At 45.9% G+C, this 26,462-nt stretch overlaps 1 protein-coding gene and 1 long non-coding RNA gene across 5 annotated transcripts; one reads left to right on the top strand and one right to left on the bottom strand.

Moving 5' to 3' along the window:
• Positions 1–3,360: 3,360 nt before the first annotated feature.
• Positions 3,361–15,548, bottom strand: NEK2 (NIMA related kinase 2). Its single transcript, XM_008521702.2, has 8 exons — positions 15,005–15,548; positions 13,989–14,206; positions 13,191–13,431; positions 10,944–11,026; positions 10,071–10,197; positions 8,956–9,175; positions 7,162–7,287; positions 3,361–4,148 (listed from the first exon to the last, which is right to left on the bottom strand). Exons 1-8 carry the CDS (start codon positions 15,098–15,100, stop codon positions 3,922–3,924), a joined length of 1,338 nt encoding a protein of 445 aa, XP_008519924.2. The 5' UTR covers positions 15,101–15,548; the 3' UTR covers positions 3,361–3,921.
• LOC139078938 (uncharacterized) lies at positions 15,314–25,093 on the top strand. 4 transcript variants are annotated; one of them, XR_011532132.1, is made up of 6 exons: positions 15,314–15,475; positions 18,475–18,630; positions 19,899–19,976; positions 23,003–23,192; positions 23,457–24,049; positions 24,151–25,093. It is a non-coding gene; the product is annotated as an uncharacterized lncRNA (long non-coding RNA). The 4 variants fall into 4 exon arrangements; XR_011532135.1 differs by lacking the exon at positions 18,475–18,630 and adding an exon at positions 21,764–21,962 and having other exon boundaries at positions 15,317–15,475; XR_011532134.1 differs by lacking the exon at positions 18,475–18,630 and having other exon boundaries at positions 15,331–15,475.
• The last annotated feature ends 1,369 nt before the right edge of the window (positions 25,094–26,462 follow it).

Genomic DNA, 26,462 nt, shown 5'->3' with positions numbered 1-26,462 from the left:
AGCGTGCAGGTCTGGGAAGCCCCCGGACCCGAACCATGCCAGTTCTGCATCCATCCTTCCTTAGTCATTCAAAGATCTCGGGTGAAGCCATGCATTATCACCCTCAACCCATCATTATGGGAAACTAGATGGTTTGGGAACAAAACTAACCCTTTGCTGCCTTGTGGAGGCAGGTGGTAAAGGTTCTAGTCAAGAGCACGAACATTAGAGTCAAAAATGTCACTTGAGGGGCTGGCCCGGTGGTGCAGCGGTTAAGTGCACACGTTCCACTTCGGTGGCCCAGGGTTCACCGGTTTGGATCCCGGGTTCAGATATGGCCCTGCTTGGCACGCCATGCTGTGGTAGGCATCCCACATATAAAGTAGAGGAAGATGGGCATGGATGTTAGCTCAGGGCCAGTCTTCCTTGGCAAAAAGAGGAGGATTGGCAGCAGGTGTTAGTTCAGGGCTAATCTTCCTCAAAAAAAAAAAAAGTCACTTGAGAAACCAGTAGTGCTTCTTCCCAGCTGTGATCTGTGAGCTTTGGTGTCCCCATGTAAAACGTGACACTAATGATGCCTGTTTCTCAGGGGGTGTTGTGAAGATTGAATGAAATAATGGGAACAAGGCATTTAACCCACGCCTGGCGGGTCATCTCTCAGTAACGACCGATTGTCCCGGCCGTGTGGAGTGTGGGACTTCTGGTCTAACAGAACCATGGCGCCACCTGGTGGTTGCTGCCTCTCACAACAGGTGGTTAATCTTCCTCAAATCCAATGACCCTTTTCGAACGCCGGAACTCATTATTGTTTCAACATGTAAAGTCTGTAAAGGTAAGCGTGTGTTGGTGTCTAGCAGAGCAGTTTAGAAAGATCTTAGAAAGAGATGCTGGAGAAGCATCATTTGGGAGGACTCCCCTCACCTCCCCATCGAAGAGATCTCCTTCTAATCTACCATCATTGCCGAATCCCGCCGGATGCTCCCAGATTGAGGGTGAACAGGAAACAAACTTTTGTTGGCTTTAGAGCGGGCAGAGGGGATGCATAATCCATTTAAAAACTTTTCTTCTGTGTTTCCAAGCCTCTGCCCCCTTTCAAGGCAGCCTCCCCCTCTTCCTGCTGACCCCTCATCACCACCTCTTCTGAAATTGCAACCCCCCCATTCCCTACTCCCCGCCCTGCAGCATTCTGCTCCGGAGGCACTAACATGCCTTGCTTACTATCTCCCCATTTGAATGGAATCTCCCTGAGGGCAGAGATTTCAGTGTTTCTTCATTGCTGTATCTTCAGCACTTGAAATAGCACCTGAAACAATACTTACTATTTTCTAAGGTAGGAAAGGAGTTGCCTAAAGAAAGAGCTGGTTTCGTGAGGGTGAGACCAGTGCAGTCACACAGGCCCCATGTGTAGAAGGACCTGGCATTCAGAAGGTCCTGGGGTTTAATGCTCTGCGATTGCAGTCCTGAAATTCTTCATAATTGTGTTTTGGGAGTCAAGTTCGATGGGACAATGCACACGTGGGGGGCTTGGATCCTCAGTTCATGCATAGTCCTGCCTCCTGCCACCAGCTTCCCCCACCCCTGGTGCACCGGGCCCCCACTCAGCCTCCCCTTCCTGCACATGACCCATGACCACTGCCCTACGCTGCTCCCACAGGGAGCCTGGACATGGGCAAGGGAAGGGTCAGGGTTGGGTGCCGATGCCCAGAAGCATCTCAGGGCAGGGCACACAGCAGCTGCCCCCCGATGCCTTTCCACGCTCCTGGGGCTGGTAGCCCCATGGCATGGCTGTGGACGGCCAGCTGGAGGCCATAACTTAGCAGGGGTGATCCAGGTACCCTGATCCAGGTACGAAGAAATTCCCAGCTTGGAGGTGTAAAGATCCTTGGGGTGACCTGTCTGCCAGGGGTTGGGGCAGCAGACCTGAGGGAAAGGGAGATGCCTGGCTTGACTTCTCCAACCTGGCAGTGCGTAAGTCTGGTGGCTGGAGGGAGGGCGAACTGAGCAGGCACCAGAATCAGGGGTCCCCAGATGCCTTCAGAGGCATCTCTGTGTCTCTTCTGGGCAGCTTGAAACACTCTCCCAGGATGAGCCACAAAATACAGATTATGTAATTTCAGCGATTCTACGCATGAGTTAAATGTGCTATTTGTATTTAAAACTGGCTTCACACAATATAAAAGATGAATAGTAAAATTCATGCTAATAATTTAAAATTTTAATTTCTTTTGCTTAGAACATTAAACAGCAAATAATGCCATAATAAGCAGAGAGACCTTGGAAGAAAGGACAAGGCTTTATATGTACCTTTGATGGTACTTGGTTCCTGCTCTTGGAACAAGGAGAGCCACATTGTTATTTTGCACTGGGCCCTGCAGAGTATGTTGCTGGTCAGGAGTTACTCAACATTTATATCGAAGTGGTCCTGTTAGGATTCATCTATGGACACACCACAAAGGCAGGGTAATCAGTTTCTCATTGTGTTTGGATAATATCATTTGTCTTTGATGGAACCCCATTACCCACTGTGTAATAAACCTGTATCAAATATCTAATACAGGAGCTATTTCTTCCCATTTATTATTAACCCTCATACCTTAGTCTTATTTCACTAAACTAAAAGGATTAGCATTGCCGGGAAAACATCACATGAAAAATGTGATGGGCACAGCATGGACTGCTAATTCGTATTAAAAGTCAGACACATTAAAAAAAATCCATCAAAACCAAAATGTTTCCTTCAATGGTGGGGTATATTCCAACAAGTTTTCGCTTAGATCAGGTTCCTAAAGAGTGGCACTATTGACATTTTGTTCTGGGGGCTGTCCTGTGCACTGTAGGATGTTTAGAAGCATGCCCAACCTCTACCTACTAGATGCCAGTAACACCCTCCCCCCAGTCATTACAATTAACAATGTCCCCAGGGGCCAGCCCAGCGGCACAGAGATTAAGTTTGCCCTCCGCTTCAGTGGCCCCAGGTTCACCAGTTTGGATGCTGGAGGCAGACCTATGTCCCACTCCTCCAGCCAGGCTGTGGCAGGCATCCCACATATAAAATAGAGGAAGATGGGCACCGATGTTAGCTCAGGGCCAGTCTTCCTCAGCAAAAAGAGGAGGATTAGTGGCAGATGTTAGCTCAGGGCTAATCTTCCTCACAAAAAAAACAGTCTCTAGACATTGCTAAATGTCCCCCGGGGGGTGGGGGGGCAAAACTGCCCCCAATTAAAGACCACTGCCTTAGATGGACTAATGAGAAGAGTGGTGCACTGCCATCACAGCCCTGTGAGCATCAGATCCATGTTCTTGTCCCTACCCTCCAATGCCTTTGAATCATAAACAGACTCCCTCCAACTAAGAGAACGACAAATGCAAGAGACGTAAAGATAGGAAAACTTAAGAATTCTTTTTATTTAGTGAGAAAGAGGCAGGTAGATGACAGCCAGCTCACATACTGTTAAATAGAATAAAAAGGAAAAAAAGAATATAGACATCAGTGATAAATTTTCACAAAAGGTGACAGATTTGCACTACAGAGCAATGGGGTATTTTCTAAGCTCAAGAACATTTAAAACCTCAGACTTAAATTTTAAACCTAGACAATTATAAGCATACCACTCAGTCATTTAGAACTGGGTAAATATTCTTTTCCTAACATCATTTCCCCCGACATTTAGAAGGTAACATTTCATGTCCAGTAGTAATCACACACAGGATTCAAAGCCCAACCATCCAAAAAAGGGTCATTCTTTCTATAAAGTGTTCTTTAAAAAAGAAAGAAAAATTAAAGACGTGGACATTTTCACAACTGTTGCTGAAGAACAGCAAAAGCTATTCCAAAATATCACGCTCACTGTACAAAGAGGCTCGGCTCACGGAACCAAGCACACGGAGCTGCAGCAGCTGAACACCCGTCTGTAAGGGGCGGGCGCCCCTCGCCCGGCTCGGCTAGCGCATGCCCAGCACCTGCCGGCTCTTGAGCTGGTAATGCCTCTCCAGGTCCGACAGCGCCTGCGCGCGCAGCTGGGCGGCTTGCAGTCTCTTTTTCAGGTCTCTGCACTTGGATTTGGAGGCGAGCTGACTCTCAGAATTCTCGTTCCTCACCATGTTCTCTTTACTTTCCCCACTGAAATGAACTTTCTTCTTAATCACCGAGGATGGAAGATCAAAAAGTTCTTTAGAAAGAGAAGAGAAAAAGAGTTTTGAGTTACTTGAACGGGAGTTCAACTCCTCCATCCTTTGACGTATCAAAACTATTCTTTCAGTTCACCTTCGACATCTGGATACCGGTCTTATTTTCTCCGGGTAGGAGGAGGGGGCACGAGGCTGGCAGAAATCAATCAGCCTTTTAATCCATAGCACTAGAAAAATAATTCTAAAAGGTGCCAAAAATCAAAGAACTTATGTTTTTTTCTCTTAGCAATCAACTTTGTTCTTAAGGTTAAATGCACTGGGGATTATGGGTCACAATATAAAACTCATGGAAATCAATGGTATTTATCTCTATTCTTGAAAACAAAGTGTGTTCTATCTAGAACACATTACTTCCAGAAAAGTCTGGAAGCAGAAGCTCCTTCTTAGGGAGAGCACCTACAGTTTTGGTTAAATATTCAAGAACACATTTCAAAGCAGCTTAATTGACCAGAAACTTGTTTCAAAAAGAACCTAAACAAATTCAGTGTGGAAAACATAAATCAAGAAGAGTATAGTGAAAAACGTGAATTGTGTTTTTTACATGAAAAAATTTAAAGTAGTAACTCTATTAGCTACTGACAGAGCTATCTAGAGGTTGGGGACTTGCAGGTTTGAGTTCCAGAACCCTTTTATTTCTCCTTTGTGTTCATTTAAAAGAAATATGTTCAAATATTTACTGGGCTCATGGTGTGGGCCATTGTGGACCAAACAAAGGCCCTATTCTAGAAAGAGGAGATAGACCATAAACAAATAAACTAGTGCATATGAGGAATATCTCAGGGTGATATGTGCCTTGGGGAAAAATAACACAGAGAAAGGGGGACAGAAGTGCTGGGTGGTGTTAGCAGTGAGGAAAGCCTCATAATAAGGTGACCTGAGCAGAGAGCTGATGAAAGCGAGGAAGCAGGAAGCCAGGGGTGGTCTGGAGGAATTGTGCTCCAGGGCAAAGAAACCACGCACTGAGGGAGAGGTAGGCTGCGCAGAGAAATGCTGCCTTCCAGCGGCTGGGACTTCCTATTTCACACATTGTTTCTGGGCAAAGCACACCTGATTACCAGACCCTAACCTATTGTTTCAGATAGATCCCCCTTTCACTACCACAAGTACACAGTACAAGCTGGTATACGTTTGTAAACCAACTATGTAAATTGTGGTAGATCTTACGAATGGGATAATTTTATAAGAAAGAAAAGTGTTTACAAAAAGAATCAATATTTCATCAAAGAGAAGAATTAGTGTTTCATTAAACAGACTAAGAACATCTTTAAAGAAGATGCTGCTGCTTACTGTGACGATCTTGATCTATTTATGACGTTTTCCTGCTGTCTGAGTTTTACAGCCCAAGGACAGGGACGGGATATTTCCAACTGTCCCGAGTTCACAAGGACACCCAGTCCCCGTTGCTTTGTTGCTTATTTTAAGGCTCTGACACATTCAGCACTTTAAAACATCACCTAGCTCCAGAGGATACTCATGCCTACAGCTCATTTTAAGTGTTTGCCATGATCCGCATACAGGTAGATTCCTATACCTACCTATGAAACCCACCATCCTCCTCCAGCTCTTTTCATCTTTTGCTCAAAGACTCTCAGGGTGAGATGTAAATAAATTCTTTAACTGGGAGAGCCATCCCCAATAGGGCCTTCAGGAATTGTCGGCAATGGGTTTCATGCATGAAACTCGCTCAGATAAAAATTTCTCCTTACTCTATCACAGTAATCATGATTTAAGTCTATTTTGTCATTATGGATGGCAGTGTGGAATCTAAGAAAAGCCGAAATAAGTATCACAAAAATACTGAAATGGCAGATAGCAATATTGAGAAAAAAGAAACAAGATATTCTAACAGAGAGAAAGCCAAAGTTTTATATAATCTTTGTTCCATTTACTTTCATCACTAGGTTCATCTATTTCCATCATTTAACACTATGAAGTTATTGTAATCAGCAAATTAACTTAGTTTTCTTTGCCTGTTCTATTTTCAAAATGCTGTCATGCTCACTGAAATGACCAAATTCTCTCAGTGTATTCAAGATGGAAATGACAGCCTTCACAGATGCTGTCCTACATGGTATGAGGGAGCCATAAGAACTCTAAGTTTCACTGGAAAATTCAGACACTCAATTTTTCAAATCAATAAAAGACTTTTAAAAATAATTTGTGTCACAAAGAAATCAAGAGAAAAGATGTTTAACACTTTGCATTTTCTATCATCTTAAGAGTAGGTTAAATTAGACTTGGGGTTTCTGTGAAACGGAGAAAGCCTGTCAGAGGATGGCTCACGGGTCCACGCTGACCATGTCTCACCAGAGCAGAGCGATGGGATGACGCCCACGGAAAGGCAGGGCCCTGGGAAGGCTGCCTGTCTACATGCTAGACTCTGAATAACGAGGGAAACACAGACAGCTCCACATAACAGAGCGTATGGAGATAGTAAACGGCCAAATTTTGACAGACACATGTTACAATTTGAACAGGTCTTAGCAAAGATCCCAGAGTGGTGGCCTGTTCTACAGTTGGCTTATCATGCTCTTTAAGCCTGACTTTCTATGAAGGATGTGGCATGTATTATTTGGTCATGTGGCAACAGTAAAATGCTAGGATTTTTACTTGAAAAGGGAGAGCAACATAGAGTTTTGATAACGTACCCAGAGAAAAATCTGAAAGGCACAGCATTTTTTTAAATGTCCTAATTTTTAAAGATAAATATCAAATACTAAACACATAGTTTGATAGGGGAAGTAAAATGGAAGACGAAATCATTATGACTCACTGCCTCAGGTCTATGAACCCAGCAAGCAAATCACTGCTATCACAGAATTCTTACTTCTCCTGAAATGCATATATGCAATTAACTGCATCTTAAAATTCGAGACTTTGCAAATGAAAAGGCTGCGAAAGCCACGGTGGGGGCAAAGCCACCGTGGGGGCAACCTCGGTGCCGGTTTCCTCATCAGCGGCAGCAGCTTCTGTTTACTGAGCTGACTCTCACACCTGGTCTGCTCGCCAGCGACAGGAACTTGTGCTCCTTCAGCAGGCTGTAATTCTTCAACAGACTGTCTGCTCTAGCCAGTTTGTCCTCAGCCAGTCTCTCACGAACACAAAGCTCACGTTCCTTCTCTGTAAAAAGGGAATGAACAAGAAAGAAAGAAATTAACAAGCGGCTCTGGGTATAAAACAATTTACATTGGATAATCTTATCGCTTGTCCTTGTCACTAAGACTAGCATGCCTGAGCAGCGATTAATAATGCTCTGTGAAAGGATTCTCACCATACAGCCCAGCCATCGTGATTGTGCTAGTTTTTAATTCAGCGTTTTATTATGTTGTATGCTGTCTCAGGTTTTCTTACTAGGACTGGTTTAAGCACAAGTACAAAGTTAGTTTCAACCCTGGGCATGTTGTGTACGAGTAACTCACTGGGGAAAACAAAAAACTAAAGCCATCTCTGATCTCCACTGAAAAGGGGTAACAGTTCATTTTCCAAGAGTTACCCGGCCTCACAGTACAGACCTTCCTTCTTATGGGTGAATGACAGCACCCAAATAGAGGGGAATAAACCACAACTCAGTTAGGAGGTGCTCCTTTAGATCAGTAACAAAGGCTATTATTTATTCATGGCCCAGAATTCAGAAAGTTCAGATTTCAGGGGTTTTTTTTTATTTTTATTTTTCGCTTTTTCTCTCCAAATCCCCCGGTACATAGTTGTATATTTCAGTTGTGGGTCCTTCTAGTTGTGGCATGTGAGAGACCACCTGAACGTGCTGATGAGCGATGCCATGTCAGCGCCCAGGATTTGAAGCGGTGAAACCCCGGGCCGCTGAAGCGGAGCGCGCAAGCTTAACCACTCAGCCATGGGGCCGGCCCCTAGATTTCAGTTTCTATATGAAATTATACAACACTGGGGAAAGTTTTAATAAAAACTTTTTTTTTTGACAGAAGAGTCAAAAAAACGTTCCTGGGTGAGCACAGGTCGTACCTCCACAGAAAGCAGATCTCATAGCGCTATGCAATCATCATTAGGAAGGAAAACATTAACGAATGCATTGGATGCTTGTAAGCACACTTAAATAGAAAAAAACTTATAAGCTTTAAATTGGGCATAAAGCCGCAGAAGCGAAATCAGTGAGCCATGAGGGCGGTACGGGACAGTCACAGCCCCATGTTATGAACAGCCTCACTCTGCCACTACCTCACATAATCCTAAAACCCTGGTAACAGCTCCCACTTTAGTGGAGCAGAAGGATTTTCAACATGAAAAACTAATTAGCACCCAATCACTTAATACCCATCGGAGTATTGTTTGTAAACCTAGACTATCTTGTACCTACATTCTCTACTGAATTGGCTCAAAAATATCTAGTCCTATGTCCTGGAGGATTTGAGACCTGGACTGTGTTGGAGCAGCCATATCAGAAGGTAGAGGTCATGGTTTTCACTATGGAAGGCAGCAAATTCTAAGATGTTCCTTCACAATGGAAAAACTTTAGGGTATATATATTGAGGAAGAGAAAGAAAAAGTAACTCTACAGTAGAGTATGATGGCTACTGCGTTAAGGCCATCACAGCGAGCGCCCAACAATATAGAGACAGTAACCGTCTCAGAGAAGCAGGCTGAACACGAAGGCGCCAGCAAGCTCAGTTTCCGTATTCTACAATACATATTTCGGTTTCTCAAGTATTTATGAGAATGTTCTAATAGAACACACACATATAAAATGCTCGATTTTCACACACATCACAATAAGCTTCCCGTAGCTCTCTTGGCTTCGCCCCCGTTCAGACTCACGCTCCAGGCGTTCTTCTCTCGCCTTGAGGGCTCGCTCCCGCTCCTGCAACTGTATTTCCTTCAGTTTCAGCTCACTCCGCACAGGGCTGGACTCCTGCAACTTGTCGGGTTCTCCCAGTCGTCGCCCTCTTCTCTCAGGATTTCTTTTCTCCTCTTCTGCAACCAAGTCTGCTATCAAAGGATTCTCAAGAATTTCTTCAACAGAAGGTCGATGGTAATCCTGGGAAAAAATATTCAGTGTTACAGTCAGATTTCATAACAGAATATTCATCCGAAAAGAGCAGTTACATAAAAACGGCATGTATTTCCAAGCCAAAAGAAAAGACTCCCTTAAGGATGAGTCTTAAACACCTGAAAAATAAGGTCGCTGGTGACTTTAACTCATGAGGTTCTGGGTCCACAGGTAATACAGATTTTAACTTACCTTTGCCCCCTTTAACCTGGAGGGCTCGAGCCCTGGGCTGGTGCTGGTGGCATTGCTAGGGTCTGCTTTAGCACAAGTACTGCCCTTGCGTCTCTAAACTACTCGAAGCAGGATGCTCTCTCACTGACCTCAATCCCATACTTCACCTGTTTCTTTCTTTGTAATCCCACAGCATTTCACTTCTGCTCTTACATCAGCCTGACTCCTAGGACATCTACCTCCCCATCCCACGGCTGGATTTTTCCCACATAATCTCTTCGTTCGAGTTATTTCCCCTCTGCTCTTGTTAGCCACCATTCCCCCTCCCCATCTCGAATGGTCTTTAATCTCCCAATTGAAGCTAGAGGTAGAGTGATAGAGTCTTATTTCTGGCCCCTTCCCGTACCACCTGCCACTCTGAGGTAGGTGAGAACAAGGGGAACTGGGGATTTGGATCCTTTTTGCTGTCTTTCTTTGCTACCAACCATCTGTTAGCAGGGCAGAGTGGGAGGAGACGTGAAGCAAGCACAGAAGGTAGGGCAGCAAGGAGACGCAATTTGCCAAATTTACATATGTTTTCACTTGTGGTAACAGAGTAGATTTAGCTAAGGAACTATGTTTAATGTTTCTTCAGTCTCATGGCTCTACGAGAACATATACTCAGAAATTTAATTGAGAGATAGAAATAGACAAGATAATCTATAATCTTTACCTTTAAATTTAACATCCTTGTAATAATGTCATTCAATTCATCAGAGTAACGATATGGAATTCGCCTGAATTTGCCTTCTCTGATCTTTCCAGCTAGCTCTTTCTGGTTGAAAGCTGTAAATGGAGGCCTGGGGGGGAAATTTTTTGAAATGTAGAAATGAAAATATATAATAGGAACCAAATCAAGGCACAGCTGAAGTTCCAGTTTGTATTTATGTTTCTACTGCCGAGCTTTTCTTCTATAGCGAAGTTTCCCAGTCTTGGCACTGCTGACGTTGGGGTCCTACGCTTCTTTGTTGTGGGGGCGGTCCTGGGCAGCGGAGCGCGTTTTGCAGCGTCGCTGGCCTCTATCCACAAGATGTCAGAAGCAGTCCCCAGTTGTGACAACTGAAAATGTCTCCAGATATTGTCAAATGTCCCATGGGGGCAAAACTGCTCCCCGCTCCCTGGTTGAGAACCACTGCTCTACAGAATAGTTTAGAAGGGTAAAAATGAAAAGAGGGGAAAGAATTGGAGCGCTTTCTGATCTCCAAGTCCCCAGACCTCTCCCCGAGATCTTTGTCGCATCTCTTCCATCCCCTTACAGTGGCTGTACGTCACCCGCCTGGCCTGCGTGCTCTCCCCTCGAGCCAAGCATGAGTGTGACAGGGAAGCAGGGAACCGCCTTCGGAGCTGGAACAAGTCAAGATCCAGCCTCATGGCTTAAAATATTAATTTGTAAATAATTGTTTCAACCTGTCCATCTACCTTAATTTTAGCTTAGTTTATAATTCTTTCAGACTTGAATATGCATGGATGTTCAAAAAGCTGAACCCAGTGAAAGGTGACAGAGCTGAGTGCAAACCTCAGACTAGAAATCTGTCTTAATACTTACATTAGTGCACACAATTCATACAGCAAACAACCTAGTGACCAGATATCCGATTTCTCATTGTATGACATGCGATTCATTTGTTCCTTAAGAGGGAAAAAAGGTAAGAAAGTAGAAGGATTTAAAACTCTATTTTGTTTGAAAACTTATAAAATTACCCCTGAGATAAAAATGGAACCTTAAAAACTTTGGTTATATTCAATCAAGGAAAAAAAAGGAAGAAATTTTAAAATAAATATTTTATACTGCTAACAAAAATTTCAAATACAAGAGGTTGCTTCAGCTTACATCAGATCTTGCATCATAATAACAAAAAATGGTATTCTATACTTTATCTTCAAATTCATATTGGAAAAAAGACAATGATCTTATCCTAATATGCTTTGTCATATATAATTCATTCACTTATTCGTCATTCACAAACATTATATTAAGTGTTACTATAGGCGAGGCACTGGTAATTCAAAGGTGAATATGAGAGACCTCTACCCTCTACCCTCAAGGCATTCATAATCTAGAAACTTCATTTTAAAAGAACCAGAGAAAATTCCAGAATAACCAAAACATGTATCTAGCCCACATTTAAATGGATATAGACATAAAAAGGTAACTGAATTATTCAATTATACATTTTTTCCTTAGTCCACTGTGTAAACCACCACAGTAAGAAACATTCTCATTTCCTGTTTTAATGTTTGCCCTCCTCCTACACTTATAGTAAAACCAGTCTACATAGCTCCTGTTTTCAAGAGGGCACAGGGGCAAGTACCAAAACACAGAGGAGTCTTCTTAGTGTCTTAAAGTACAACAGGTGAGCCTAAAACCACTTCCTGACAATCAATGCCTTAGGGAAGGCTGAACTGATCTAATTGCAAGGGCAGGTGGGAAATGGAACAAAAGAATTGTGCGGGTTTCAAATTTTCCAAGAACCGCTTCTAGATAATTTTCCTTTATGTTAAAGGCTTTCTATTTGGAATTTGATCCGGTGAGAAAATGACACTGTTCTGGCCATGCCTAATCTTAGTCAAAAATAAAATCATTAATTAACAAGCTTTATACTGTAGTCAGTTCAGTTAACATAACTAAAAAAGATTTAGAAAATCCTAGAAATATTTGTGAACTCCTAAAAAAGTTAATAAATACCTCTCCATCTTCATCTGCTCAGATTTCATCTACAGCACACTGGTGCTATCCCTTATTGATTCAGGCTTTTTAAAAGCCATCAGACAATATCTAGAGAGTCATAAACAGTTCATAGCCTTTCACCCAGCAATTTCATTTTGAGACCTATCCCCCAAGGAAATAACCAAAAAGGAAGAAAAGATAATTCTTACAAAGATATGCCTGGCAGTCCTCCTTAGAATGGTAGAAATTTTGGAAACAAAATATCTAGCAATGGAAGAAACAGGTAAGTGAAGTGGATGGTCTCTGCCGTTCCACTGAAGGAAAAGGCAACAAAAAAAGAACAAGTAGAAAAAGTTAACACTGTAAAAACACGTTATCTGAAGTGAGTGAGCCTCCTGAACCCAGGATCTCCACACACAAAAATCATCTAGAGTCTGTTAAAATATAGAGGCCAAAATAAAAAGGTGAGGGGAGGGGCAGAGGCAGAGTGCAAGGACCTGTCCAGAGATCCAAATTCACTGGATTTGGGGCCCAGGACTCTGCATTTTAAACAAACACTCCAAATGAGTCCAAGCTGGTGTCCAGGACCTATGGCACTTTGAGAAACGCTGCTCTTGAGAGCAGAGACAAAACCTAGCTCATCTTTGTAATCCCACAGCTTAGCACCTGGTAGTCACTCAATAAAACCTTACCTGAATTGCTGATATAGAGGAGTTTAATGGTCTGGCGGTCCATTTGGAAAATATAAATTTCAAAGGAAACAGTATCATTAATTGTTGGCTGTTGGATATTAGTAAACAAACTAACAAAAAGCTCAATTTCTATGCACTTGAATGCTTGCATTAAGATGTTAAAAAAGAATGTAAATTCTGGGGCTGGCCCCGTGGCCGAGTGGTTAAGTTCGCACGCTCCGCTGCAGGCGGCCCAGTGTTTCGTTAGTTCGAATCCTGGGCGCGGACATGGCACTGCTCATCAGACCACACTGAGGCAGCGTCCCACATGCCACAACTAGAAGAACCCACAACGAAGAATACACAACTATGTACCGGGGGGGCTTTGGGGAGAAAAAGGAAAAAATAAAATCTTGGAAAAAAAAAAAAAGAATGTAAATTCTGAGATACTTACAGGAGACATGTAATAAGGGGTGCCAACAAATGTCTTTGCAAAACTTGTATCATGGTTTAATATTCTAGCTAGCCCAAAGTCTCCAAGCTTAACGTTTTGCTTGCTATCCAGAAAAACATTGGCTGGTTTCAGGTCCCGATGCAGTACAGTATGACCACCGTCACTTCGTCTGTGACATTCCTTTAGGGCCAGAGTCAGCTGAGTCATCACTCGAAGAACAAACTCTTCATCTAAGTATTGTCTGAAATCAAAGCAATTATAAAGCATATAACATCTGAATAAAACCATTACAAAGATGGGATGATGCGAATTATCTAGTTTTCAAAGTACACAAATAGGGGGGCCAGCCCAGTGGCCCAGCGGTTAAGTTCACACGTTCTGCTTCGGTGGCTCAGGGTTCGCTGGTTCGAATCCTGGGCGCGGACAGGGCACTGCTTGGCAAGCCATGCTGTGGCAGGCATCCCACATATAAAGTAGAGGAAGATGGGCACGGATGTTAGCACAGGGCAGCCTTTCTTAGCAAAAAGAGGAGAATTACTGGTAGATCTCAGCTCAGGGCTAATCTTCCTCAAAAAAAAAAAAAAAGAAACAAAGTGCACAAATAGGGAAATAAATTATTTTGATGTGAAATACAGGTGTTGATTCACCAAGGATTTTCTAAAGTACTGTGGCCCCATCAAACAAATACAAGAACACTCTTTCACATTTCTAAGTACTTTGTCCCTGATCCTAAAACAGGATGCTTAACAGAAACGAAACTAGGCCCATTTTCAGCTTACACTGAAAAGATAAATTTACCTTTCCTTGGTTCCCTTTGTAATTACACTAGCCAGGTCCCCTCCTTCGCAATATTCCATTACAATGTACAGTGTTGTGTTGGTTCGGTCAATAATTCGATCATAGTAACGGACAATGTTTGGATGTTTCAGTTCACGGAGCAAATTCACTTCAGAAACAAGCATTTGTTTCTCAGCTTCTGTCATGGAGCCATAGTCAAGTTCTTTCCAAACTAATATCTGAAATAAGAATTTCCAAGGTATGAATGAATGTTCCAAAATTTAAAATTTACAAAACTTGTCTATTAAATAGATCCTACAGTCATTATCACCTAATTTAGTTTAATGATCTTAAGGACCCCTGAGTTTATTTCCATTATCTTCCTCTAATTTTTAAGCTGTAAATGGTGCCATGGGAGAGAGGGCGATGAGAGACCTCAGGCCTCCCCAACGCCCTACCCTCCCTCAGTTGCTTTGTGAGAGGTTGGCAAAAGGTACTTTGGTCAAAGCTGGAGGATAGGCAAAGTCCCTGACCATCCCAACCTGTCAAGCTTTTCCAGGGTGAGAGACCTTAGGAAAGATCCCTGCATCAGTAGCGAGGCAGTTTCCTCTCCGCTGTTTCTTTCTGTACAAGGTCTACATACACACTGGGAAATATGAATCAATAATCAGAATAATGGATAGTTTAAATGAGTTCTAACTGCAAGACATAGAGCTCCAGTTCTGGTGGTCCTGCCCCTTTCTCATGTCTGAGAGGGCTGCCCTTCTCTAAAAATAGCTCGGGAGTCAGCTGTCATCAATGGAAGGTCCTTCGCAGGTCACAGACGGACGAGAAAGGAAAAAAGACAGAAGAAATGTAGTGCATCACAAGACGCAGTCTCCCATCCCTTGAGCGACCCAGGACAGACGCAGGCCTGGGGAAGATGGCTGACTCTTCTGGGCACCCTGCTTTCGAGATCCACACCCCCAGGCCTCTCGCTCCCCGCCGGGGGCGGCGGGCGCAGCAGGGGCGGGGACAGGGCAGGAGCCCGCGCTCACCTTGCCGTCGCTCTTCCTCCGGATCTTCTGGCAGCGGCCGTAGGAGCCCGTGCCGATGGTGTGCAGCACCTCATAGTCCTCTGCCCGCGTCGGCATGGCCGGGCCCGCCGCACGACTCTTGCAGGTCGCGCCGCAGCCCCAGAGCTGCAGCCTCGGACTCTGAGACCCCTCCAAGCCCCGCTGCCCGGCCGCCCCAGTGTCCAGCCCCGTTTAACCGTCGCGGGCCCTGGCCTCGCAGCCTATTGGCCCGCGGTCAGGTCGCTTCGTCTCTCTGATTGGCTAAGGAAAACACAACACCATAGGCATCCTGGGAAAAGCGTATCGCTAGGCAACCGCGGCGGCGTCGGTGTCGGCACCTGCCTTCCGCCTCTAGAGAGAAAGGGGCGGAGCTAAACCAAAGGAAGGGAGGGAGCTAGAAAGCGGCTGCAGGCAGGTCTCCGCGGTGCTATCCCACTGGCTGAGGTCGCCAAGGTAAGCAAAGTCCACAGGTCTTTCTTCAGACTTCTTTGCACACTGCCTGAACCAACTGCCTTCTGACCTTTGCACTCTGACCCCTCACACTGCCCACTCTCCCCTCTCCGGTTCCTGTACCCTGAGCCGGGGCGGGGTCACGCTGAAGACTTGGCGAGAGCCAAGTACAGAGGGGAAAAGTACAGTCCCTCTGAAGGATGAGCGTATGAGTGCTGGCTGTGGTGCGGAACTGTGTCAAGCGCTTTACATGTATCGTTTCGTTTATTCCTCAACAGAAAGCTATAAAGCGGGAAGTAATGTTATAATTTCCCATGAGGAAATGGAAGCACAGAAAGGTTAAATTATTTGCTTTAGGTCCAACATCCAGGAGAGAAGAATCAATGCAAAAACAGTGGATACTCATAGTAATGATTTAGTTTACATATGACTTTAGGGTGCCGTCATCCTAGAGAGAATATGTATATACTTTTTACTGAGGTGTAGTTGACATACAATCTTATATTAGTTTCAAGTGTGCAACATAGTGATTTGAGATTTTTATATAGGGACTGTATTTTTGAACACCAAATTTCGAGGGCTGTTCAAATGCAGAGGGTGTGTACAAAACCTCAGGGGAGAAGGTGGAAGGCCCTGATGTTTTGGAATACCAGAGAGAATATTATGGCTCTAAGGCAGAGACAGTCAAGTTTATCTTTAAGTCTCCTACAAGGAAATTTTTATTAGAAAAGACTACCAAATAGATTATTTGGGGGTGCTGAACACATAATTTAGAAGACTTCATTGAACATAGCCTCTTCTAGGCACTCACAAAAACCAACATTTTGAGCTCACCTAGCCGGTGGAACAGGCCCGTTTTTACCTGGGAGAGGAGCCCTGGAATTCTCCATCCAGGGCTGGATGGAGGATTATGTGCATTATCTGAAGGCTAATAATTTGGCAATAGATAAGTAGGTCAGTTTTCTTTAAATATCTGTTCAGCATGGGACAGAAAGGAACTTGATTTTCTATTAATAAGAATTACAAACCTCTTTATGTTAAAAATAAGGAATTTATTACATGTACTGAATATAACATAATTGAAATTGCCAGCCAGGAGAATTTTTAAAGTAACATTCAAGGGCACTGTCTTACCTCAAGGGAATGGAACCAATTTAGGTTTCAAAAGTTATGTAAGGAGCTACAAGTGGCTGAGTTAATTGGCATTATATTTTTTGTTTTAGTATCTCTTAAAGATTGACATCCATGGAGCGCTTTGGCTGGCCTGCCCCAAATCCAGTCCTCCACCTTCTCTCTGGCCACTCTCTGCTCTTTATTTATTTTTCTCCCCAAAGCCCCAGTCATAGTTGTATATCCTAGTTGTAGGTCATTCTAGTTCTTCTATGTGGGCTGCCCCACAGCCTGGCTTGATGAGCGGTGTGTATGTCTGTGCCCAGGATCCAAACCGGAGAACCCTGGGCTGCCAAAGTGGAGCACATGAACTTGACTACTCAGCCATGGGGCCGGCCCCACACTCTTCTGCTCTTATACTTTGCCCCAATGCCCCAAATCTGGCCCGCTTTCTCAGATCCACCACCAACATCACCACCATCCTCTTTGCACCTGTTATTCCATTTGTCTGGAATGCTGTTCACCACGCCCTGTTATTCACTCCCCCACCCCTGATCATGTCTGTCCAGAGGATACTACTTGTCTTTCAAGATTCAATGCCAACGGTCTCTCCTGTACTCTAGGAAGACTTTTCTAGCACACTAGAACAAGCCGTTCCTCCATCTACAGTGTTCACAGACCCCTTTGTTCAAAAATCAACCCTTAACTTGTTATTTATCGTGCTTTATTTATATGGCTCTCACAGTAGCTCAACTCCAAGCTCCTTGTAGCCAGCATAAGTCCTGTAATAAAGGAGGCATGCAATAAATCTTCGTTAAATGAAAATATGAGAAAGAAGCTTGTTAATAATCATGCAAGGATTCAGAGTGAGCCCTCAAGTGCTCATCTTTCAAATGCCCCCAGTCCGATGGCAGAGACTACATATTGGAGAGAGGGCCATCCCAGGAGCGTGGAGAGTGGCTCCTAGGCACATCTGTTCATTCAACAAATACTTATTGAGCACTTACTACGTGGCAGGTATAATGATAGGCATTGATATGCTGGGTGTTCATTAAAAAAGAGACAACAGGGCCACGATGACAATGATAAAGAAAAGCGTGACATAGGATAGCATGACAAACCCTAATGACCAGCCAAAGTTAGCCCATATCATTGGGTAGGAGTGAGGGGCAGGACAGCCCAGCGGAGACCACTGGACACCAGAGCGTAAAGAGACATTGGTGGCTAGGAGCATGTGGAGGCCAATCAGGAACTTTATAGGAAACAACCCATACCCTGCCACTTCCTCTCTCCTTGCTTCATAGTATGCCCATTCCGTAAGGCTCAACTCATGCCCAGTTTCTTCCCTTAAATTTTCCCTGACTGCCTTCAGCCTGCTGCGATCTCCTAAAAGAGCAATTAACTGTGTTCTTTACTCATTTAGAATGTGCCATATACTAGTCTATATGACTAGCTTCTCATGTGTTTCTATCTTATGTGACCTATGAAATTGAAAATTTATCCTTCAATGAATGTAAATTGAAGCTCTGCCAGGTGCTGACGATACCCCAGTGAGCAGGACTGACGTGCAGCCCTGGAGGTGGAGCAGGTAGCTGCACACAAGAACACAGGGAAACTCAGCCGTTACAAGCCGTGGTAAGAATGCAGGAAACAAAGGACTGAGACAGAAACTGAAGATTACGTTTAAACAGAGAAGTAAGAGAGGAGCAGTTCCGTGAGGGTGGGGCCAAGGCTTGCATTTCTCTATAACCACTCTCCCATACCCAGGGTCTAATTCACTGTCTTCACAATTTTCTTCTTGAATGTTCTCATGTGGTCAGTTTTCATTTAAATTTGGTGAAATCTCAGATGAAGAGATTATTGGCATCATGTGTGTGTTTTCTCCTCCCAAGTGTTTTACAGGTATTCCCAGAGACACCAACTAATTTTTAAAAGAAGATATTTGGGAGACTAACAGGCATCTCCAACTTACCCTGTTCAAAATCAACCTCCTGATCTTGGCCCCAGATTTGTTAGACTGGCCGTCTTCTTCATCTTCTTCATCTTAAGTAACTAATGCATATAATTTTGTTGTTGATTGTTTCATTCACAGGCAGTATTTCCAGCACCTAAAACGTGCCTGGAACTTAGTAGGCACTCGATGAACATTTGTCCATTGAACGAACAAACGGAAGAAGCCATACCTCATTGCCCTCAGCTTCCCTTTTTATGTTACATTAAAGAGCCACAAGGGGGCTGTACATCACTCCATAACAAACAAGGAGCCAGCAAACCCACGTGGTCCACCCTCCGACGCCTGTCCTTACAGGAACGCCGAGAATTGCATATTGAACATTTCAAATTTCAGACAAGACATGTGTGTGTCTTATCTCCACAATTACTTAGAGCAATCTGAAATTAGGGACTATGGAAATTCTTTAAAGTGCCTGATAAAGATTTCTAGAAAGAAAAAAAAAAAGGAGACGTTTGTTCATAATAGAAGCTAAAAGATGTTAAAGAAAAATGCATGACACAGGACGTGCTCGATAAATAACCATGTTCTAGAAGAAAGGATGAGGTGTTATGGAGCCTAGCCCTAATAGCGACACATCACTGATACAAACAGAAGGACAAGATGCAAACTAAGATACGGCTTTGGATTAACGGCAGGCACCTGATGGAAGAATATGGTTCTTTGAAACCAAATAGTGCTTTGTTCTGTGCTTCACCACATTTTCAAGAGGGATAGTGTCAAACTTGCACCCAAAGTTACAAGTTAGGGCAAGGCTGACTTCTGTTCTGTACAAGGATAAACTTTCAGACAAAGAGCCATTCACAAATTTTACATGGCTTTTCATGATATGTATAAATTCAAGATATTTGTTGTCTCTAAGAATACTGGTGATATAAATTGCTTAAGAAGAATGTTAAAACTAATCATTGATGCTGAGGCTGTAACGTATTCCTAAGGGACTTTAGAAACTTTAGAGAACTCTCCTAATTTTCCCTTAAGGGGGCAGCACAGTGAAGGTGTAGGAGCAGTGGGTGTGAGGCCTGGAGACCCAGGTTCTTCTGGTTCTGTTTTGATGAGCTGTGTGCCCTCGGGAATCCAGTCCGCCTCTCTGGGCTCTACAAAACAAGAGTGTTAATTGACCCTTCCAGCTTTACATGTTATGATTCTATCCCCTCTTCCTGAAAATTTACCAGCACTGCCATTAAAGCCAGAACGCTGCTCTGTTCAGCTCTTGGTTTGACCGCAGGTGACAGTTTTTATTAAGTAGCTATGTCTGCATTAGCTTTCTCAATACCCCTTCTCTTCGTTCTTTCCTTTTACCAGTAACAGACACAGCGACAGGTGCTGGGGTTAGAAAGATGAAAACGCAGCCCTTGACCTTAAAGAGGTCCCCCTGGAAAGGTGAGCCAGCAGATCAGCTACCTCTATGCAGTGTGAGACCCACTCTGGAAGAGCTCTGCCTAAATGCGGAGGGAACCCAGAGGGAGGAACCAGCTCTGATAAGGAAGGCAGGGAGTGCAGGTCAGGGAAAATGTCTCTGGGGGAGGTGACACGTGAACCACATCTAAAGGATAAATTGGAATTAGGAGAAAGGGAACTGTGGGTAAAAGCGTGAAGGCATGTGGGGGTCCTGTAGGTTGGTGGACCAAAGAGTGGACGTGGTTACCTTGAGAGAACGGTGGTTAGACAGGTGAGCAGGAGGACCCAAGGGCTGAGGCAGTCTTCTGGAGATGATGGAGTCCCAGTGGAAGATTGGAGCAGATGAAGATTACTAGGTTGTGCTCTAGAAAGATCACTGTGGTAACGCCACAGAGAATGTTGGCAGATGGGTGTGGAGGTTATCGTAGCCACCCGGGGGAAATGATACCTACTGAATGAACACAGTGGCCATGGGAATGAAGAGGGGGGGGAGCCCAGAACTATCTGGGAGGTAGATTAGAGGAGATGCAGGTATGTTGGGGAAGTAGACCAACTCCTGGCTTGAGTGACCAGGCAGATGGCAGTGTCCTTCACTGCAGGAGGAAATTCTGGAGGAGGAACAGTTTGCAGTGGGGCACACCATGCTCATGTTGAGCCCAAGGGCCTATGGGGGAACTGGCCAATGGGCAGTTGGATTCAAGGTCGCAGCAGACCAGTCTGGGCTGGAGATAGAGAGCTGGGAGTAGGCGGTGACAGAAGCCAGGGGTGGGAATGAATATGCCCCAAGAATGGCAGAGAGGGACGGGAGATAGGAAGGGAATCTGGAGGTTTAGTGGGCAGGAGCAGGAAGAAAAGCCAGCAAAGAGGACCAAGGAAAGCGACCAAAGAGGTAGGAGGCAATACGGAAACGACTTGTAACCCAGATTCTGAGGGAGGAGATGGTTTTAAGACTGTGGGAGAGATCCACACTGCCAGATGTTGCAGGAAGAGCAAACAAGGTCAGGCCAGAAATGAAAACACCAGATTTGGTCATTTGGAGAGTCTAGGTGACCCACCTAAGAGCATTTTCAAGTCAAGGGGGCAGAAGCCAACCTGCAGGGGTCGTAGTGGGACCAGACAGTGAGGGAGGGTAGACTGTGTGTGTGTGTGTTTGTGTGTGTGTGGACAGCCCCAGGCAGCTTCCATGGCAGCTGTGGGCACTGCCTTCCTGCCTGTTTGCACCTTGGTCCTGTGCCCCCAGAGAAAGAGCAGCCTGACCTGGAGGCCTTCCCACCCTCATTGTCACCACACCCCTGACATGAGCCTGCAGTTGATTTCACGTTACATGCTCATGACGCGTCACCCCATAGGAATGCAGGGTTCTTCACAGCAGACGCCTTCCCCATAGCAGCCGTGGATGAGATTCCCGGCTGGCTGCAGCAGCCTCTGTGAAGGCGGTGACCACGATGACCCAATGCAACCACAGAGGCCTGGGAAACGCTACGTTGGCCCACATTTGCTTACCGAGCAGGGTTCAGAAGAAGTCAGGGGAGGAACTTTGGTTTTGACTTTGAGGGGACAGAACCATAAGGCTTGGGCGCCAGCACGGGTTAAGTCTGTTCTGCCATCAAGGTGCCTCTTGAGCTCCCAGATGCCTCCAATAGGCAACAGACTTGAATGTGGATTCACTCCGGAAGGAAGGGCCCCACGTTCTTTTTGTTGTTTTTCGGCGCTGATCCTTGACAAAGCCTGGCAGGGGAGTAACCTCAATGCCATTGCCTTTTGACAAGGGAGGACATCCCAGGGCAGACATGGAAAGGAACGTCTGCAGTGACAACCTGCTCCCTCCAGTCCTCGGCACGTGACTGGTCACTGAGCTCAGGCCAGGCACTGGGTAAACATCCTCTCACCCCATCTCGCAGCTGCCCCTGGGGAATCTACAAATGAGGAACTTGAGGCCCAAAGCTGTTAAATCATTGACTCGGGGTGGTGAGTAGCAGATACAAACAGAAGGCCAGGTGGGGTCCACCTTGGCACCCAGGATCTTAACAGCTAGTTTATGTGGCTTTCCTAGTTTCACTTAAGATGGAGGGGATTTGAGAAAATCAATAGCAGCAAGCCAATGTCTAGTTTAGGTTCTGTTTTAACAGCTGTGCCATGAAGCCTGGTGTCTGCCTGCTGACCAGGCCTTACTGTCCTTGCTGGACCCCAGAGAGCTGGCCGATTGCAATATTGTAACATGATGAGATCCCCACGGGGCTTCTGAGCCCTGCTCCTGAGTCACACTGACCTGGCCTGAGGCCACCACTCGGCCCTACACCCACAAGCTGGATGAGACCCCAAGAAGTGGGCCCCTGAGTCGCAGGCACGTCTCCTGGAGAATGGGGAACTAATGCCTGCCTCACAGGGTTTCACTGAGTGTTGAGTGAAATAATGTATGTGGTGTCTGACCCACCGTAGGTGCCCCAGACGTGATAGCTATTAGTGGTTTTTAGTATAATTCTCTCACTGGGTGGAACCACAGAGAAAAACACAGCACTGTAGGCTTTCTCCTGCCCTGCTGAGGCTCCAGGAGGGGCGTTCACACTGCTCCCCACGTGGCCACCCTGGACGGCAGGTTTCGAGGACCACGCCCAGGGCTGGATGCCTTCCCGTGGCGGTCGGCTTGGCCGACCCCACATGGATCCTGCCCTGGGGCGGGTGTGTCCTCGAACCTGCCTTCAAGGGCATTCAGGGGGAGTCAGGTGAACGCCCTCCTGACAAGCCTCAGAGGCAGCAAGGGAAAGCACAGCTGTCTGGGGTGGTTTTCAATCCGCTTCCACCCAGTGAGAGCATGGTGCAAAACCAACTCCCCAGTGCCTGGGCCCCTTCTCGTGCTGCTCTGACACCCCATACTTTTTCACTCTCCTCTACACCCTCTGACACACTGGTTCCCCACTCCAGAGAGACGTGCCTGCCGCTAGGGGCCCGCTGACGGAGGGAACAGTCCACTGGTCCCCAGCCCTCAGACCTAATTTCCTCCCTCACAGGCCGCAAGTTCCAGAACTGGCCTTAGTCAGATCCCAGACATGATGCAGAGGCCTCACTCTTCCTCTCTTCTTTTTCTGGAAACATCTGGAAACTCCTCTGGGGAGATCTGCCACATGGCCTCTGGTGAACTTCAGACTTTCTGTATATTCTTCCGAAGTTCCTCGTTTGTTGTATATCATGAGAAATGACGTATGTATCTTTCTCCCAAATACGTAATTTGAACCCAAAGCACAATGTTCTTAGTTAAATCCCTGCTCTTAAAGAACCCAACACATGAAATCAGAATTCACCACACAGAGTAATTTGGGGAAGGGAATTATTGCTGATACAAACCACTCATTACTTGATAAAAGTATTTGATACTGATTATTTTAATACCCGTCTTCCAGAATGCTCCTAAAACATGGCTTAAATTGAAAGATAACTGTTTGCCCTTTTGTTTTTCTGGAGCAGTTTCATGGTGCACAGAGAGAAGATCTAATCTGAGGTCTGGGTGACTGTTGAACACACAGCTCTTCAGGCTCCTGCCAGGCTGTCGTGTCATCACGCTGCTGTCCTCACACTGCCCTCCGCCCTGGCAGCAGTGGAGGGTTGTCCTGGAGCATCTTGGGGAGCCAAGGCCACAGTGCCACCCGGCATGATGATGTGGCCCACAGAGCCGGGAATGGTAAAAGCCTCTCGTCCATGCCAGACACTGTGCTACTCACTGTTTTTCACTCTTCACTGCATACCTGTAATCGGAGCGTTGGTTTATTCCCATTTCCTGGGAAAGAAAACCGAGGCTCAGAATGGTTAAGCCTAACATCTCCAGCCACCATACCGGTTCTCACCGGGAAAAGAGAAAGCACGCCCACCCTACAGATTCTTGGAAGTCTGGCTCACTAATCCCTGAGAAAGCCCCCCGACACCCACAGACCACGCAGAAACCGTATGACTCCTGCAAGCACTCTGGCCAGAACTGGGGCCTGCCGAGGGGACACGTCAGGAGTCAGGGCGAGCCTGGCTCAGTGGGTGTGCTCGTCACACTGGATGGCCGAACACCACAGGTAGGCATGCGTGTGCATGTGTGCTTGCACACCCAGAGGGAGGGGTGCAGGTGGGGACGAGGGTCGTTTTTACAAATGCAAAACCTGCAGCCTCCCCACAGAAAAAGGGAAGCCAGACAAAAACCGAACAGCTGGACCACAGCAAGCCCTGCCCCAGCGAGGAGCCAGGGCGGGACTCCCTGTGAGAGATGAGAAGGCCTTCACCCCACCCCCAGCCTCCCCTGGGCACACAGGGCTGGGGCAGGAACGAGACTGTTTGGTGCTGCCTGTTTGCCCAGGGACCCAGGCTGAAGGCAGCCCACCACTCTGCTATTTCCTCTCTGAGCCCCATCCCCCAGCCGTCTGTGATATGAGAGCCTGGCCGTGTGCCTGGCAGGCCCTGGCCTGGGCAAGGGGCTGACAGGAATAGGTATCTAGGCAAGGAAGGGTGGCACAGAGAAGAGCATCAGGGGGCCTGGGAGGCCCGGGAGTCCAGGGTGTCAGGCAAGACCCAGTGACTCCCCAACGTCACACGTCATGGCAGACCCTGGGCTGTTTTGGTACCTGACAGAATTTCATCTCCATGCTAACGGTGAGGGAAGGGTCTGCTGCACACACCACCAGAGCGAGAAGATTATGGAGAAGAGGGTTCTAGAATTCTCTTAAGCAGCCCTGCCGTCTCCCAGGCCTGTGCTTCCTCATGTGTAAAAGGACGGTCAGCAGTACTCAAAGCTATCAAGGGCATCAAAATCAAGGCAAATCTAAGAAACTGCCAGTCTTGAAGACCCCAAGGGACCATGACGATAACTAAGTGTCATGTGACACCCTGGATGCTATCCTGGAACAGAAAAAGGACATTAGGTAAAAACTGAATCAAGTATGGACTTTAGTTAATAAAGTAACAACACTGATCCATTAGTTGTGACAAATGTAGCATGCTGATGTAAGATGTTAACAACAGGGGAAACTGGTGTGAGGTGTATGGGGACTCTGTGCTAGCTTCATAGCTTTTCTGTAAATTGAAAACTCATACAAAATAAAACATTTGTTTAAAAAGAAAAAAAAGAAGAGTCAGCCTTACTGTCTTTAAGCTCTGGGAGCTGAGAATTTTGTTCTCCTTTACCAAGTGTGGATTTCTAACACATCTTTTCAAGTGATTTGGCAGCATCTTGGCGCTTTCAATGATTAACAAGGGGCTGATGACAAGTGGTTCCTTACAGGAAGGCCAGCAGGGGTCCTGCCGGGCGCCTGCAGTCCGTGAGACTGTGACAGTGACACAGTGAGCATAATGTAGCCACTCTCTGGGGGCACTGACTGTGTGCCAGCTGAGGTACCGCAACCCTGAAGACCAGGTATTATTATACTCTGTTTACAGGTGAGGAAACCAAGGCTCCAGAGGTTAAGTAATTTGCCAGGGTCAGACCACTAGAAAGTGCCAGAGCTGGCCTTGCCTTCAGTTCTACCTGACTGCAAAGTTCCTATCCTAACCGCTGCTCAAGAAATAACGCTGCACTTATTTTAATATAGTTTGTCATTAAGAAGCTTTCCTGTATCCCAGCTCAGAGGGTACTGTGTTCCAAACCCACATACTCCTGAGTTCTAGGAATCAAAACCCATAGGCCAGAGCATGGCTGCGTTCCCAGAACATCTGTGTGCAGTCTTTGTAGGGACAGGCCTTCCCGCAGCAGCCTCGAGGCTTTCCCAGACTGTCAAATATTGGCGACGTCCTGTGTCTCCAGTGGCTTTTGGGACCCTCATACCTCAGTCATCCCTGAGAAGGAAAGACGACAAGGAAGGACAGGTGGACCTTGACCCGCTTCCTACCCAAATCACAGGGCATGTGGCAGGGTGGAGACGGGACCAAATCCAGACCAGGGCTGCAGCCGGCAGACCACTGCACGGTGCGACATTCTCTAGAAGCCGCCTGGGCAGGAAGGCCAGGGTAATTTATGTGCAGGGCCAGGTCAACCGCCAAAGGCATGAAGGGAGAGAAAGTGACCTATAAGAATTAGATATGGACATTTAATACACATGCAACAGCACATTCTGAACACAACTGAGGTGAAATTGTGTCATGCAAAATCCACGCCAACCAGAGCCAGCTTGTGCAGAAATGGGAGCCCCTCCCCTCCTCCCGTCCTCGGCTCATTCTGTCATCCCTTTTGCTTCCCACCCAGACTGCAATCTCAACCTTTCCTTATTAGCCCCACTTCATGGTGACCCTGAGTTTCATCTCCCTTCCCTGGGTGGTTTAAAGATGCTTTTTCTATACTAAAGCCAATGAATAACATCTTGTTTGTTACTTTGTAAGCATTCCCGGGCCTGTCCAAGATATGTCTATTTCAAAACTTCGTCTAAACTAGTTGTATCATAGGCTGTGGGTGGGGTGACCAAGCATCCTAGTTTGCATGGGACCGTCCCAGGTCTTAGCACT

Source organism: Equus przewalskii, chromosome 23 (genome assembly GCF_037783145.1).
Source record: "Equus przewalskii isolate Varuska chromosome 23, EquPr2, whole genome shotgun sequence".
NCBI classification, from domain to species: Eukaryota; Metazoa; Chordata; class Mammalia; order Perissodactyla; family Equidae; genus Equus; species Equus przewalskii.
The sequence above is the reverse complement of the archived record's forward strand: the minus strand, read 5'-3'. Positions and strand labels throughout refer to the sequence as shown.

Excerpts from the sequence above, each read along its gene's own strand:
- NEK2 (XM_008521702.2), bottom strand. The coding sequence starts at position 15,100 with ATGCCGACGCGGGCAGAGGACTATGAGGTGCTGCACACCATCGGCACG. Across the intron at positions 10,198-10,943 it reads TATGAATTGTGTGCACTAAT|GCCTCCATTTACAGCTTTCA; the intron begins GTAAGTATTAAG and ends TTTCCCCCCCAG. Across the intron at positions 4,149-7,161 it reads GTCGCTGGCGAGCAGACCAG|AACTTTTTGATCTTCCATCC; the intron begins GTGTGAGAGTCA and ends CTCTTTCTAAAG.